Below are 15,327 nucleotides of genomic sequence, written 5' to 3'. Positions count from 1 at the left end.
GTTTACGCTAAAAGATTATACCTATTATTCATGGAAAGCTGCAATATTACTTCTGAATGGAGAACATGAATAGAAAATAGGAGGCCATGTAGTTCTTCTAGTTCCAGAACAAAGAAGTGTCCATGCATTAGAGGAAAAAAATAAACAATCGCACAGCGGCCGGAGCACCGACGTGTTTCTGGTGCCTAGACACCCTTAATCAGGGCTTAATGAACCCCTGAATACACATATAAAATGTACTTATCGGAAAGGCCCTTGTGCAGCAAGATTCGTTTTAGTCATAAAAGAATCAAAATATGGTAGATCCAGATGCTTAAAGGGGTACACCCCTGGAAAAAAAAAATTTAAATCAACTGGTGCCAGAAAAAGTTAAACAGACTTGTAAATTACTTATATTTAAATATCTTAATCCTTCCAGTACTTATCAGCTGCTATATGGTCCACAGGAAGTTCTTTTCTTTTTGAGTTTCCCTTCTGTCTGACCACAGTGCTCTCTGCTGACACCTCTGTCCATTTTAGGAACTGTCCGGAGCAGGGTAGGTTTGCTATGGTGATTTGCTCCTACTCTGGACATTTCCTAAAATGGACAGAGTGTAATCAGAGAGCACTGTGGCCAGGCTGAAAAAAAAATTCAAAAAGAAAGGAACTTCCTGTGGATCATACAGCAGCTGATAAGTACTGGAAGGATTAAGATTTTTTAATAGAAGTAATTTACAAATCTGTGAAAAAAATATATTGCCCGGACCTTCCAAGGTAGTGTATTTTAATTATATGAATGATAGAAAACTGGGTCGTACTCCAATAATAATTCAATGGTTATTTATTAAAAATGTATGGTGCATTATTCCTCACAGGGCCCTTGTGAGAAGAAACACTTATAATAGGTATACAAAATTACATATATAAAATTAGAATATAGAAATATTATAAAAATGTATCACTGGCATATAGAATAGCTCTATGCTGATGGATTCATATATCGTCTTTAGAGTATTGTAAAGGTATAAATGTCCTTTTATATGGTAATTAAAGTGGATACTCTGTTACCGGTCCTGGGTGATGTGGCTGTGTCAGCTCCCGTGTCTGGATGGCGGTCAACGGTCCTAGATAGTACTGTGGCTTTATCTTTCAAGATCCAGGTGTTTATGCGGTGTTGGTCGTCCCAGGTTAGTGGCACTGGCGGGTGCCGATGGTGATTCGCCGGGAGGCCGTGCGCTGGCAGGCGCTGTTGGAAATTTGTCAGGAGACCAAGCGCTGGCAGGCGCTGATGGTATCAATCTCCTCACCGCTGGACTTGGAAGCCGGAGACTACACGCTGGGTAGATGGAGCTTGCCTCGTGTAGATGGCGTGTGACGTCAGCTTGAGCCGGAGCTGACCAGGTAAAATCAGGACCGGACACTAGTCTAGGTCGACTAATGCGTGAGGAATCCACAATGTGATGGATTTGCTCCGTAAACTAGAGCTTGAATTCATAAAGAGCATAAATGCCAGTGTACAAAGTCAATGCATAAGACTAGACGCGTTTCAGGGTTCTCAGATACGACCCTTTCCTCAGTAGTCATAATGGTTAAAAGCAATATTTGTCTATTTATAGGAGTACGAATCCCATAATTCAACAGTGTTCTAAGTGATAACAAAAACATGAAATGGATGATCAAAATAAGGAATTACCTAGAGAGCAAAAGTGAATGTGAATACCGTCAAAGGACGGAAAATAGATAATATATATGAGTGAAACTAACTGAACTTAGTATCTGATTACAATTTAGTATCTTTCCCACAATAACGATGAAGATAATAATAATGGAATTAAAATGTATATGGAAATAAAAATAAAAATAAGAATAAGAATAAAACAAAGATGAGGGTGTAGTTCCAGATGGAAATAAAAACATAATTAAAATCTAATGAAAAAGGTATAAATGAAAAATAAAGGATAATAGATAATAAGTAAATAAAAAAGGGGATTGGATAAATTGCATAAATAGATGGATAATGGTAGAATGAATACAAAATGTAAAGGAAAAAAGAGATATGCGAAAATAGAAATAAAAATAAAAATAAAAATAAAAATAAAATAAGAATAGAATAAAAGTGTGAATGAAAAGAAATGAATAAAATAATTAAAAATTAAAAGTGTAATAAAAATAAAGATAATGATGATGATAATAATAATAGTTATGAAAAGGAAAAGAGTAAAAATGGAAATGATATATAATGAATAAAGTGGTGGACAATGAAATAAAATAAAAATAAATAAAAATAAAAATAAATAAAAATGAAAATAAGAATGAAAATAAAAATGTAAAAATGTAAATGAAAATAAAAATAATAATAATAATAATAAAAATACGGTGTCAGAGTAGAGGATGGAGTCAGTCCATGGGGCACCCCCCAAAATACTACAGGGGTGAACCCATGGGCCAAGTGCATCCCCTACAGAAATCCAAAAAGTTCAAAACTGGAGTTGAGTCCCCCTGGTTCTAAAGTTGCAAATTCAAAGATCTTCTTACTTTCAGCCTTAGACATCTTAAGCAGATGACTGCCACCACGCCAGTCCTGTTTGACTAATTGGAAACCAGTGAAGGAGAGAGAAGACATATCGCTGTTATGGATGGTAGAAAAGTGAGCTGATAACGGATGTTTTAAGTTCTTATTTTTGATGTTATTGAGGTGTTCAGCTATCCTCATCTTAAGGGCCCTTTTGGTACGACCCACATATTGCTTTTTACAGCCGCATTCTATTATGTATAGTACCCCTTTTGAATTACAAGTGATTCATTCTTCTATTCTCCATTTGAACGTATTAGTTTTAGAACAAATTTCCAAAACTTTCTTGGGGCCCTTAATTTTTATACAATTGGCACATATTCCACACCTCACAAATCCCTTTGTATTTAACCAAGTGGTATTCTGTTTCCTTGGGGGAGCTTTTATAGATGGAGCAACTATGAGGCTCAAATTTGGGGCCCGAGTGTATACTATCGGAGGACGTGATGGTAGAAGTGCCCCCACCTCACGATCTTGTTGTAACAAATGCCAATGTTTCCGTATTATTTTCTCTACTTTTTTGTAAGAATTATTAAAGGGAATTACCAGTTTTCCTCCAAAATCGGCTTCTTTTTTTTCTTTAGTGTTTTCAAAAAAAGTGGTTCTATCTAGTGATTTAATCTTTTCTAGAGATTCTTCCAGGAGCTGATCGGGATAGTGTTTCTCCTTAAATTGACTTGTAAGGAGGTTTGCCTCGACCAAAAATTGGTCATCTGAGGTACAATTCCTTTTTAACCTGCGATATTGTCCCTTTGGGACGTTCGTTAGCCACCTAGGTAGGTGGCAACTCGAAAACCCTATATAGCTATTTTTAGCCGTTGGTTTATAGTATGTTTTGCAAGTGAGACCATCCCGATCAGCGCTGATAACAATATCCAAAAAATTAATGGATTCCCTACTGATGGTAGATGTGAAGTGTAAATTATATTCTTGTGTGTTCAAACCTAAAATGAAGTGCTCTAAACTAATCTTGTCACCCTCCCAAATTAAAATAATATCATCGATGTACCGCTTCCAGAGCACCAGGCCTGCGCCAAGATGGGGTATGATGTTATTTTCCTCCCAGGCTGCCATAAAAAGATTGGCATAACTTGGCGCAAACCTGGTGCCCATAGCGGTACCAATTAATTGTAAATAATAATCCCCTTCAAAGTAAAAGTAATTGTGTGTCAAAATGAATCGGATGGCTGAAGTGATAAAATTAATCTGTGGTGATTTAATGTGCCCATGTTTCAAAAAGTGTTCGACTGCTGCTATCCCTAAGTCGTGTCGGATAATCGTATAAAGTGAAGAGACATCCAAAGTGGCTAATATATATTTGTTAGACCACTCAAATTTTTCAATAATATCAACAACTTGTGTGGTGTCTTTAAGGTATGTGTGGGTTTTTTGCACAAATGGTTGGAGGAATCTGTCTACATATTGAGACAGGTTCGAAGTGATTGAGCCTATATTGGTTTGGAAAAATACATTCGTAATATCTGTTTAAAAAAACATTTTTTAAAAACTCCGTTACAACGATCAACAACTGAGACCGAGTATATACATACTGAGTGTAGACCTAAATCATGGTTCTATCCTAAACATCTTATGGGCCCTGACGTTACTACTTTTAAAAAATTAGTAGAAAATGATTTGAGAAAAATCCAAAAGACTAAATACCCGAAGGATAACATTTCTCAGAAAGAGAGAGTAGCTTTGAAAGAATTACAATTATTAGATACAGTTACAATCCGCCCCGCTGATAAAGGGGGTGCAGTTGTCATCCTTAACACTACAGATTACACACAAGAATGCAATAAACAGTTAAATGATTCTAATACATATCAAAAACTAAAACATGATCCCACTCAGGAATTCAGTCAACAATTACATTTATTATGTAAGGAGGCAGTGGAAGATGGTATCCTCAATGAGAAGGAACATCAATTCATATTAGGGACCCCAGACCGCTTGCCGATTTTTTACTGTCTCCCAAAGACTCACAAGTGCCTGATTAATCCCCCTGGACGCCCCATTGTGTCAGGGATAGGCTCAATCACTTCGAACCTGTCTCAATATGTAGACAGATTCCTCCAACCATTTGTGCAAAAAACCCACACATACCTTAAAGACACCACACAAGTTGTTGATATTATTGAAAAATTTGAGTGGTCTAACAAATATATATTAGCCACTTTGGATGTCTCTTCACTTTATACGATTATCCGACACGACTTAGGGATAGCAGCAGTCGAACACTTTTTGAAACATGGGCACATTAAATCACCACAGATTAATTTTATCACTTCAGCCATCCGATTCATTTTGACACACAATTACTTTTACTTTGAAGGGGATTATTATTTACAATTAATTGGTACCGCTATGGGCACCAGGTTTGCGCCAAGTTATGCCAATCTTTTTATGGCAGCCTGGGAGGAAAATAACATCATACCCCATCTTGGCGCAGGCCTGGTGCTCTGGAAGCGGTACATCGATGATATTATTTTAATTTGGGAGGGTGACAAGATTAGTTTAGAGCACTTCATTTTAGGTTTGAACACACAAGAATATAATTTACACTTCACATCTACCATCAGTAGGGAATCCATTAATTTTTTGGATATTGTTATCAGCGCTGATCGGGATGGTCTCACTTGCAAAACATACTATAAACCAACGGCTAAAAATAGCTATATAGGGTTTTCGAGTTGCCACCTACCTAGGTGGCTAACGAACGTCCCAAAGGGACAATATCGCAGGTTAAAAAGGAATTGTACCTCAGATGACCAATTTTTGGTCGAGGCAAACCTCCTTACAAGTCAATTTAAGGAGAAACACTATCCCGATCAGCTCCTGGAAGAATCTCTAGAAAAGATTAAATCACTAGATAGAACCACTTTTTTTGAAAACACTAAAGAAAAAAAAGAAGCCGATTTTGGAGGAAAACTGGTAATTCCCTTTAATAATTCTTACAAAAAAGTAGAGAAAATAATACGGAAACATTGGCATTTGTTACAACAAGATCGTGAGGTGGGGGCACTTCTACCATCACGTCCTCCGATAGTATACACTCGGGCCCCAAATTTGAGCCTCATAGTTGCTCCATCTATAAAAGCTCCCCCAAGGAAACAGAATACCACTTGGTTAAATACAAAGGGATTTGTGAGGTGTGGAATATGTGCCAATTGTATAAAAATTAAGGGCCCCAAGAAAGTTTTGGAAATTTGTTCTAAAACTAATACGTTCAAATGGAGAATAGAAGAATTAATCACTTGTAATTCAAAAGGGGTACTATACATAATAGAATGCGGCTGTAAAAAGCAATATGTGGGTCGTACCAAAAGGGCCCTTAAGATGAGGATAGCTGAACACCTCAATAACATCAAAAATAAGAACTTAAAACATCCGTTATCAGCTCACTTTTCTACCATCCATAACAGCGATATGTCTTCTCTCTCCTTCACTGGTTTCCAATTAGTCAAACAGGACTGGCGTGGTGGCAGTCATCTGCTTAAGATGTCTAAGGCTGAAAGTAAGAAGATCTTTGAATTTGCAACTTTAGAACCAGGGGGACTCAACTCCAGTTTTGAACTTTTTGGATTTCTGTAGGGGATGCACTTGGCCCATGGGTTCACCCCTGTAGTATTTTGGGGGGTGCCCCATGGACTGACTCCATCCTCTACTCTGACACCGTATTTTTATTATTATTATTATTATTTTTATTTTCATTTACATTTTTACATTTTTATTTTCATTCTTATTTTCATTTTTATTTATTTTTATTTTTATTTATTTTTATTTTATTTCATTGTCCACCACTTTATTCATTATATATCATTTCCATTTTTACTCTTTTCCTTTTCATAACTATTATTATTATCATCATCATTATCTTTATTTTTATTCCACTTTTAATTTTTTATTATTTTATTCATTTCTTTTCATTCACACTTTTATTCTATTCTTATTTTATTTTTATTTCTATTTTCGCATATCTCTTTTTTCCTTTACATTTTGTATTCATTCTACCATTATCCATCTATTTATGCAATTTATCCAATCCCCTTTTTTATTTACTTATTATCTATTATCCTTTATTTTTCATTTATACCTTTTTCATTAGATTTTAATTATGTTTTTATTTCCATCTGGAACTACACCCTCATCTTTGTTTTATTCTTATTCTTATTTTTATTTTTATTTCCATATACATTTTAATTCCATTATTATTATCTTCATCGTTATTGTGGGAAAGATACTAAATTGTAATCAGATACTAAGTTCAGTTAGTTTCACTCATATATATTATCTATTTTCCGTCCTTTGACGGTATTCACATTCACTTTTGCTCTCTAGGTAATTCCTTATTTTGATCATCCATTTCATGTTTTTGTTATCACTTAGAACACTGTTGAATTATGGGATTCGTACTCCTATAAATAGACAAATATTGCTTTTAACCATTATGACTACTGAGGAAAGGGTCGTATCTGAGAACCCTGAAACGCGTCTAGTCTTATGCATTGACTTTGTACACTGGCATTTATGCTCTTTATGAATTCAAGCTCTAGTTTACGGAGCAAATCCATCACATTGTGGATTCCTCACGCATTAGTCGACCTAGACTAGTGTCCGGTCCTGATTTTACCTGGTCAGCTCCGGCTCAAGCTGACGTCACACGCCATCTACACGAGGCAAGCTCCATCTACCCAGCGTGTAGTCTCCGGCTTCCAAGTCCAGCGGTGAGGAGATTGATACCATCAGCGCCTGCCAGCGCTTGGTCTCCTGACAAATTTCCAACAGCGCCTGCCAGCGCACGGCCTCCCGGCGAATCACCATCGGCACCCGCCAGTGCCACTAACCTGGGACGACCAACACCGCATAAACACCTGGATCTTGAAAGATAAAGCCACAGTACTATCTAGGACCGTTGACCGCCATCCAGACACGGGAGCTGACACAGCCACATCACCCAGGACCGGTAACAGAGTATCCACTTTAATTACCATATAAAAGGACATTTATACCTTTACAATACTCTAAAGACGATATATGAATCCATCAGCATAGAGCTATTCTATATGCCAGTGATACATTTTTATAATATTTCTATATTCTAATTTTATATATGTAATTTTGTATACCTATTATAAGTGTTTCTTCTCACAAGGGCCCTGTGAGGAATAATGCACCATACATTTTTAATAAATAACCATTGAATTATTATTGGAGTACGACCCAGTTTTCTATCATTCATATAATTAAAATACACTACCTTGGAAGGTCCGGGCAATATATTTCTTTTTCACATATTTTATTATTTTTGCAACTGTGGTATAGTTGCATGCCCTGTTGACCTCAGGTAGTATTTATACATCAATTGTGAGCTGCACTTGCACCCCCCTTTTTTTCTAATTTACAAATCTGTTTAACTTTCTGGCACCAGTTGATAAAAAAAAATGTTTTCCAGTGGAGTACCCCTTTAAACTGGCTACACCAATAAAATTATTCATAAATAATTCATAAATAGAAGAAGCCACCAGTATTATAAATGGTACATGAAAGGGGGGGGGTACAGATTTTGCATTGTCTATAAATTTTTGTGCAAATAGACAGACAGGTCCAGCTCACCCGGAAAGAAATCCAGGGCGTTAATGTTGCGTGAAAAATTTATTCCATAAACGACATACACAACTATATGGCAGGACAGGAAGTGATGCGTTTGGGTGTATTATTATTTTGTACCAATGCATTGACTGAGCCCCAGTAAATTACCTGGTTGCACGGGTCCCATGGGACTGACAGCGGCATCTCTGACTGTTTGCAGGAGATCACATATTTACTGATGACACAAAGAAAAATGTATAACTATCATGAAGCAAGGCATGCATAGTAAAGCTAGATTTTAAAGGGGTACTCCGTTGGAAAACAAATGTTTTCAAATCAACTGGTACCAGTAAGTTAAACAGATTTGTAAATTACTTCTATTCACAATTTTTAAAGGGGTATTCCAGGAAAAAACTTTTTTTTTCCTATATCAACTGGCTCCAGAAAGTTAAACAGATTTGTAAATTACTTCTATTAAAAAATCTTAATCCTTTCAATAATTATCAGCTGCTGAAGTTGAGTTGTTGTTTTCTGTCTGGCAACAGTGCTCTCTGCTGACATCTCTGCTTGTCTCGGGAACTGCACAGAGTAGAAGAAGAGGTTTGCTATGGGGATTTGCTTTTAAACTGGGCGGTTCCCGAGACACGTGTCATCAGAGAGCACTTAGATAGAAAATAACAACTCAACTTCATCAGCTCATAAGTACTGAAAGGATTAAGATTTTTTTAATAGAAGTAATTTACAAATTTGTTTAACTTTCTGGAGCCAGTTGATATTTTATATATATATATATATATATATATATATATATATATATATATATATATATATGTTTTTTCCTGGATAACCCCTTTAATCCTCCAACTGCTGTATGCTCCATAGGAAGTTGTGTAGTTCTTTCCAGTCTGACCACAGTGCTCTCTGATGACACCTCTGTCCGTATCAGGAACTGTCCAGAGTAGGAGCAAATCCCCATAGTGAACCTCTCCTTCTCTGGACAGTTCCTGACACGGCAGAGGTGTCAGCAGAGAGCACTGTGGTCCGACTGGAAAGAACTGCACAACTTCCTCTGGAGCATGCAGCAGCTAATAAGTACTGGAAGGCTTAAGATTTTTAAATAGAAGTAATTTACACCTTTTTGGTACCAGTTAATATGAAAAAAAAAATTTTTCCCCCCAGAGTATTCTTTTAATGGCACTTTATCCAAAAAATTTCCCTTACCCAACTAGTAGAAAGGTTAGGCTGGTCAATACATGTGGTAATTTTGATGCCTTATACAACAATCGGGCAAATCAGAAAAACCTGGGACAGAATGGCGAAAAGCTATATGGAACACCCAGGTTTTGCTATAGGGTTTAGAAGGAGGAAGGCCCGGCTCCCATTAGCCTCTACTTTATATGCTATGGGCACAAAGGGGGAGATGTTTAAAACCTGTCTAGTGGAAAAGTTGATCAGTTGCCCATAGCAACCAATCAGATCGCTGCTTTCATTTTTTTTAAAAGGTCTCTGAGAAATGAAAGAAGCGATCTGATTGGTTGCTATGGGCAACTCAGCAACGTTTCCTCGGCACAGGTTTTGATAAATCTCCCCAAGTGTTTCCATGCGACAGTAAGATAAATCCAAAAGTATCCCAGTACTCGGTAACAAAGGGGGGAGAGCAAACAAATGTCTGTAGATCAGGGCTTTCCAAACTGGGTGCCGCAATAAAGTGTGGTAAAGTTGCTTCAGCTGTTGCAAAACTACAACTCCCAGCATGTCCGGACAGCCGAAGGCTGTCCGGGCATGCTGGGGGTTGTAGTTTTGCAACAGCTGGAGGCACGACGGCTAGGAAACACTGATTTGGAACAATATACACAGCAGTCAGTGTCGCCTTACCGGTCCAGTCTAATTTTTCTACGAGCAATTGCTTCACGATACCGTCGTTCTCCATCCTGTAAGAAAATGGGGGGGAAAAAATTTTATTAAAAAATTTACGTTTTCCGAATAATCCGGAAAAGCAGGCCGTAACATAACTAGGGATGAGCAAAGTTAAAGGGGTATTCCAGGAAAAAACTTTTATATATATATATATATATATATATATATATATATATATATATATATAAATCAACTGGCTCCAGAAAGTTAAACAGATTTGTAAATTACTTCTATTAAAAAATCTTAATCCTTTCAATAATTATCAGCTGCTGAAGTGGAGTTGTTCTTTTCTGTCTGGCAACAGTGCTCTCTGCTGACATCTCTGCTTGTCTCGGGAACTGCACAGAGTAGAAGAGGTTTGCTATGGGGATTTGCTTCTACTCTGGACAGTTCCCGGGACACATGTCATCAGAGAGCACTTAGACAGAAAAGAACAACTCAACTTCAGCAGCTCATAAGTACTGAAAGGATTAAGATTTTTTAATAGAAGTAATTTACAAATCTGTTTAACTTTCTGAAGCCAGTTGATTATATATATATATATATATATATATATATATATATATATATATATATATATATATATATATATAAAGTTTTTTCCTGGATAACCCCTTTAAAGTACTTTGACTCTGCGCGAACCTCGCGGCTCGGCGGTTGCTGACTTTATCCTGCATAAATGAGTTCAGTTTTCAGGTGCTCCGGTGGGCTGGAGACTCTTTCCTAGGACTGTATCCATCTTTTCCAGCCCACCGGAGCACCTGAAAGCTGAACTAATTTATGCAGGATAAAGTAAGAAACTTCCGAGCCGTGAGGTTCGCGCATAATCGAAGTACTGGAACTTTGCTCATCTCTAAGCATAACCTCTCCTATATACTCTTTCTATATACTCTATACCCTATCAATGATATGAAATTATCTACAAAAATAATTGCTTAATTATTATGAATAAAAATAATATATACATTATACACAGTCATAAACCTAATGTACAAGGCATCATGGATTCTAAAATGGGAGGGAAAAAACGACATCTCCATGTTGGGATCCCCTGTGATCAGCTGTAATCTGTGAGGAATCCTGGCCATAAGTGTTCAGTTTCCCTACAGCGCCACCACAGGAGGAATTCAGTATTACACAGTGCACATTTACATCAATGGAACTGTTGGTCCTCCAGAGCAAGAGATGCTCTTTAAAAGCTGCTCTCCATCCTGATCATGAGATGAAGATCCTGAACAGGGGACCCACTCCTATATTACCTCAGTATTCACAAAGAGGGCAAATGAAAATAGGATTTCTAAGCTGGACAACCCCCATTAAATAGGCAAAAATGCTTCTTCCCTCTCTTTCTCCTGTTGCTCAAATCTTCTCTGAAAATCAGTTCTGCTTTGTCCTATGTCTGCAAGACGAGCAACACAAGTCTATGGAGAAGGGAGCTCTGCCCACCAGTTCTGGGAGGACTGCAAATTAAAGAGGAATCCTGCAGAGCAGAAATCTGCTGAAAATGCCACGTACAAGTTAAATAATGGCTAGAAAGAGTCACCTGAATTGACAGGAACACTTTAAAGGGGTACTCTGTTGGAAACATCTTATCCCCTATCCAAAGGATAGGGGATAAGATGTCAAATCGCAGAGGTCCCGAAACTGGGGACCCCAGCGATTTTCGGGCCGGCACCCCTGTCGGCTGCAAGCTTCCGTGTTCCAGAGATCGCTGAGGTCCCCAGGGGTGGGACCCCTTCGATCAGACATCTTATCCTCTATGGATAGGGGATAAGATGTTTCCAACGGAGTACCCCTTTAAGCTGGGAACCACTAGAAGAATCACTTACCCCTGGCTCAGGTTTGATGCGAGAAAGAATACATTGGTGATTGTTTTCATCCAGAACTACAAAAGTCATGAAAGCGCTGTTTATGTGTCTTCTGGGTACATCCACATCGTGGCAGAAGGCCTCGGCGCAGACACCAACCTCCATACTGCAACACAGACATGTTTACACCATGACAGCTATAGCCTTATGATCAAAGATATATCCTTATAGCAGGGATTCAGAGAATTCCAGAACTTGTTGCCCTGCACCAACTGGAGAGCTACATGTTTGGGAACCTGCCATTACTTTCATGCTGCCTGAACGTTGAATCATCAGGATGGTCTTTACAGGCCTTGATCACTCCCTCTACCAAAACAGTCCATATTCATTATCTTTAATCCAATGGTGCAGATTTACTATTCCTATCCTAAGGCCGGGTTCACACTGCGGAATTTCCGGCCAGAGATCCAGAGTGCAGGCAGCACAGACTGAATCAATCGGCGCTAGGACCGTGCAGACATTGCCGTCCCCATAGACAGAGATCCACCAGAACACTGAACGAGTTCAATGTGCTGGCAGAATTTTTCCAGGGGATTTTCAGCTTTTGTGACAATAATTTTGGGGCACATTCTCACGCGCCAAAATTTAAGCCACTTGCGACACTTTACAAGAAAAAAGCCAAACAACTACACAAATCGCATTTTCAACCCAATAAAATGTGCTTGTCCACAGGTTTTTCACAAAACTTACCAGATCTATTATTACAACCTGTACAAAACTGCTTTTAATCCAGCAGAATAATGTAGGGCGGTGGTTTCCAAACTGTGGACCTCCAGATGTTGCAAGACTCCAACTCCCAGCATGCCAGGAGTTGTAGTTTTACAACAGCTGGAGGTCCACAATTTAGAGACAACTGGTGTAAGGAATAAGTAGGGGAAATAAAAAAATGTTTTTATTATAATTAACTTTTTTATTTCTGTTTACAGGCCCTTTTTTTTTAATTCAACAAGGATATTTTTTAAACAAGGTTGTTAGACACCTGAACATATTTTTAGTACGTTTCTGTGACTTTTTGTGTGGCTTCATTTCTATCCACATGTAACATTCCGCCATCTTGACTGAACTTTGTGGCTTTGTTTGTTTAAACCCGATTTGAGTGCGACCAATTTTCCTTCCTATTGACATCAGTCATTTGATCAGTCAACTTACGGTTCTTCAGATGGAACCGCGGCTTCAAAAGCGGCGCAATAAATTCGTAACTGTTCTCCAGAATTTTATCTGGAATGACCTTTGTCTTTGCAGAGACTTCAGGTGAATAAGACAAATCTACGGCAAGATAAAGATCCCAGCAGTTTTCACTACTTATGTCAAGGCAAAGTAATCCATTATATTATGTCAAGGGCAAAGTAATCGATTAAATTCCAGACCTATATTTCATAAAAAAATAAATAATAATAATTGCAACTGGTGTTGTGTAATCTTCCATTCACTTCCCTAACCCAGTGGTCATGTGACGGATTACACAACTGAAGTTATTACTCACACCTATGGTGAAATCTATTTTCTAGGTAATTTAAATGCCAGCAGATCGGGTTCCATAGTGTTGTGTTTGTGATGGACAAGAGTGGCTCTTCAGGTTTTGAAAAAGAATATTTAATTCTATAGCTATTATATGCACGTCAATCTTTAGATAATTCTCTTAAAGGAGAAATTTGACAAAAATTTACTTATCCCCTATCCACAGGATAAGGGATAAGGAGCTGATCGCGGGGATGTCCGACCACTGGGTGCTCCCCAAGATCTGCTGAATGGGACACGGTAACAGCGCATTATCGGCGCTCCCAGAAATACAGTAAATGAAGCGCATGCTGTCTATCAGTAGATGACACGCGCTACTCACTGAGAAAGCAGGGGTGCTGTCCCGGAGATCACAGGGGATACCAGCGGTCAGACACCCCCCCCCCCCCATCAGCCACTTATCCCCTATTCTGTGGATAGGGGATAAGTTAACTTTTGGTGAAGTCCTCCTTAAGGCTAGGTTTCTACACTGGTTTTTACTGGCATTTTTTGGAAAACTGCCACTGCAAATTTTGAGCCATAGCCAGAAGTGTAGTCAAAAGGAATGGGAAATATAAAGAAGGACTAACACTTCTCCTTCCTACTGGATCCACTTTTGACTTTGGCTCAAAAACTGCAGTGGCAGTATTCCAAAAAAAACAAAACAAAACAAAAAAAATAATGTATGGAAACTGCATGCATTGTTTTGAAGGCAAAAAATCGTCAGACTTTTTTTTTTTTTTTTGCCATTTTTAAGCCCTTAAAAAACTAATTTTTTCTTTGTTTATTTATTGCCCATATTTTCAACTGTTTTTTGGGCTACAGCAAAAGCTATAGCCAGACAAACAGCTCATTACTAAGCAGCCTTTTTTAGGACATTTACATCAGGGAGTAGAAAGTCCTCTATAGTAGCATCAACAAGGTAAGGATTCCAGCAAAATAAATCCTGTAAAACATATATTTTTTTTATTAGTTAATCTTTAAAATCATATCCACATGGCACGGACAGGCATTCATCAGGGCTGACGCGTTTCGGTCTCCAATTACCTTAATCATAGACCAGTCCATGATTAAGGTCATTGGAGACCAAAAAGCGTCAGACCTGATGCTTATCTGTCTGAGCCATTTTGATATGGTTTTAAAGATTTACTAATAAAATAATGTTTTTTACAGTATTTGTTTTGCTGTAATCCCTACTTTGTTGCTGCTAGGATAAAATAGAGGTATATATGTGAATAAACAATGTGTTACTGAAGTGTGTCCTACTAATCCAGGGTGTTTTCCATCCCTATTTAATTTTCAGGTGCCAACTGTCACCACTTTGGGGGCACTTCTTACCTTGGTCTCATAGCATTGATCATGTGGCACCAGGTTGCCAACAGGTAATAAAATGTATCCAGTCTGCATACACCCAGATTACCTATTGGAAATTGGGATCAGGGAACCCCCATCATCCTAAAAGTTTGGGGTTTTAATTTAAACCTTCAAATACCAGGCAAGACAGTATACCTTGTAGACTTGCCATAAATGTCTAATGTGGGATCACTGATTTTCCAAATCTCAACGTTAATACCATAATCTAAGGATATATCTGAAGACGCTTCTCTTTGCAGAAAATGTAACCTGTATTAGAATATTAGAATGCTCTGTATCAGATACTGGACTGAAGGAATATGATGGCACACGATGGACTACATTGGATTCTTATTACAAGTTATCCTGTTTGTTACTGACCTGTCTTTGAAGGAATTGTTAACAATGGCCTTCAGGATCAAGCGGTCCCCGACTTGTGAAGGTCCCCGAAAATGGAACATTTCAATTACCTTTAAAGTTGGGTGAGCGTGACAAAGCCGGCTGAATAAATGAGAAAAACAACTTGTTACCAAGACAGCTAAATTATCA

The 15,327-nt window shown here is 38.0% G+C and overlaps 1 protein-coding gene across 3 annotated transcripts in view; it reads right to left on the bottom strand.

Moving 5' to 3' along the window:
* The window catches only part of ACOT11 (acyl-CoA thioesterase 11), a 57,350-nt gene that overhangs the window by 6,419 nt on the left and 35,604 nt on the right, over positions 1-15,327 (bottom strand). For all 3 annotated transcript variants that reach the window (XM_056532180.1, XM_056532179.1, XM_056532181.1), the window contains exons 8-11: positions 15,160-15,279; positions 11,890-12,034; positions 10,019-10,074; positions 8,312-8,378 (exon numbers count right to left, since the gene is read on the bottom strand). In XM_056532180.1, the coding sequence (XP_056388155.1) occupies positions 8,312-8,378; positions 10,019-10,074; positions 11,890-12,034; positions 15,160-15,279 (388 nt within the window). The remainder of the gene's footprint in view (positions 1-8,311; positions 8,379-10,018; positions 10,075-11,889; positions 12,035-15,159; positions 15,280-15,327) is intronic.

This window comes from Hyla sarda, chromosome 7, assembly GCF_029499605.1.
Source record: "Hyla sarda isolate aHylSar1 chromosome 7, aHylSar1.hap1, whole genome shotgun sequence".
Taxonomy (NCBI): Eukaryota; Metazoa; Chordata; class Amphibia; order Anura; family Hylidae; genus Hyla; species Hyla sarda.
The sequence above is the reverse complement of the archived record's forward strand: the minus strand, read 5'-3'. Positions and strand labels throughout refer to the sequence as shown.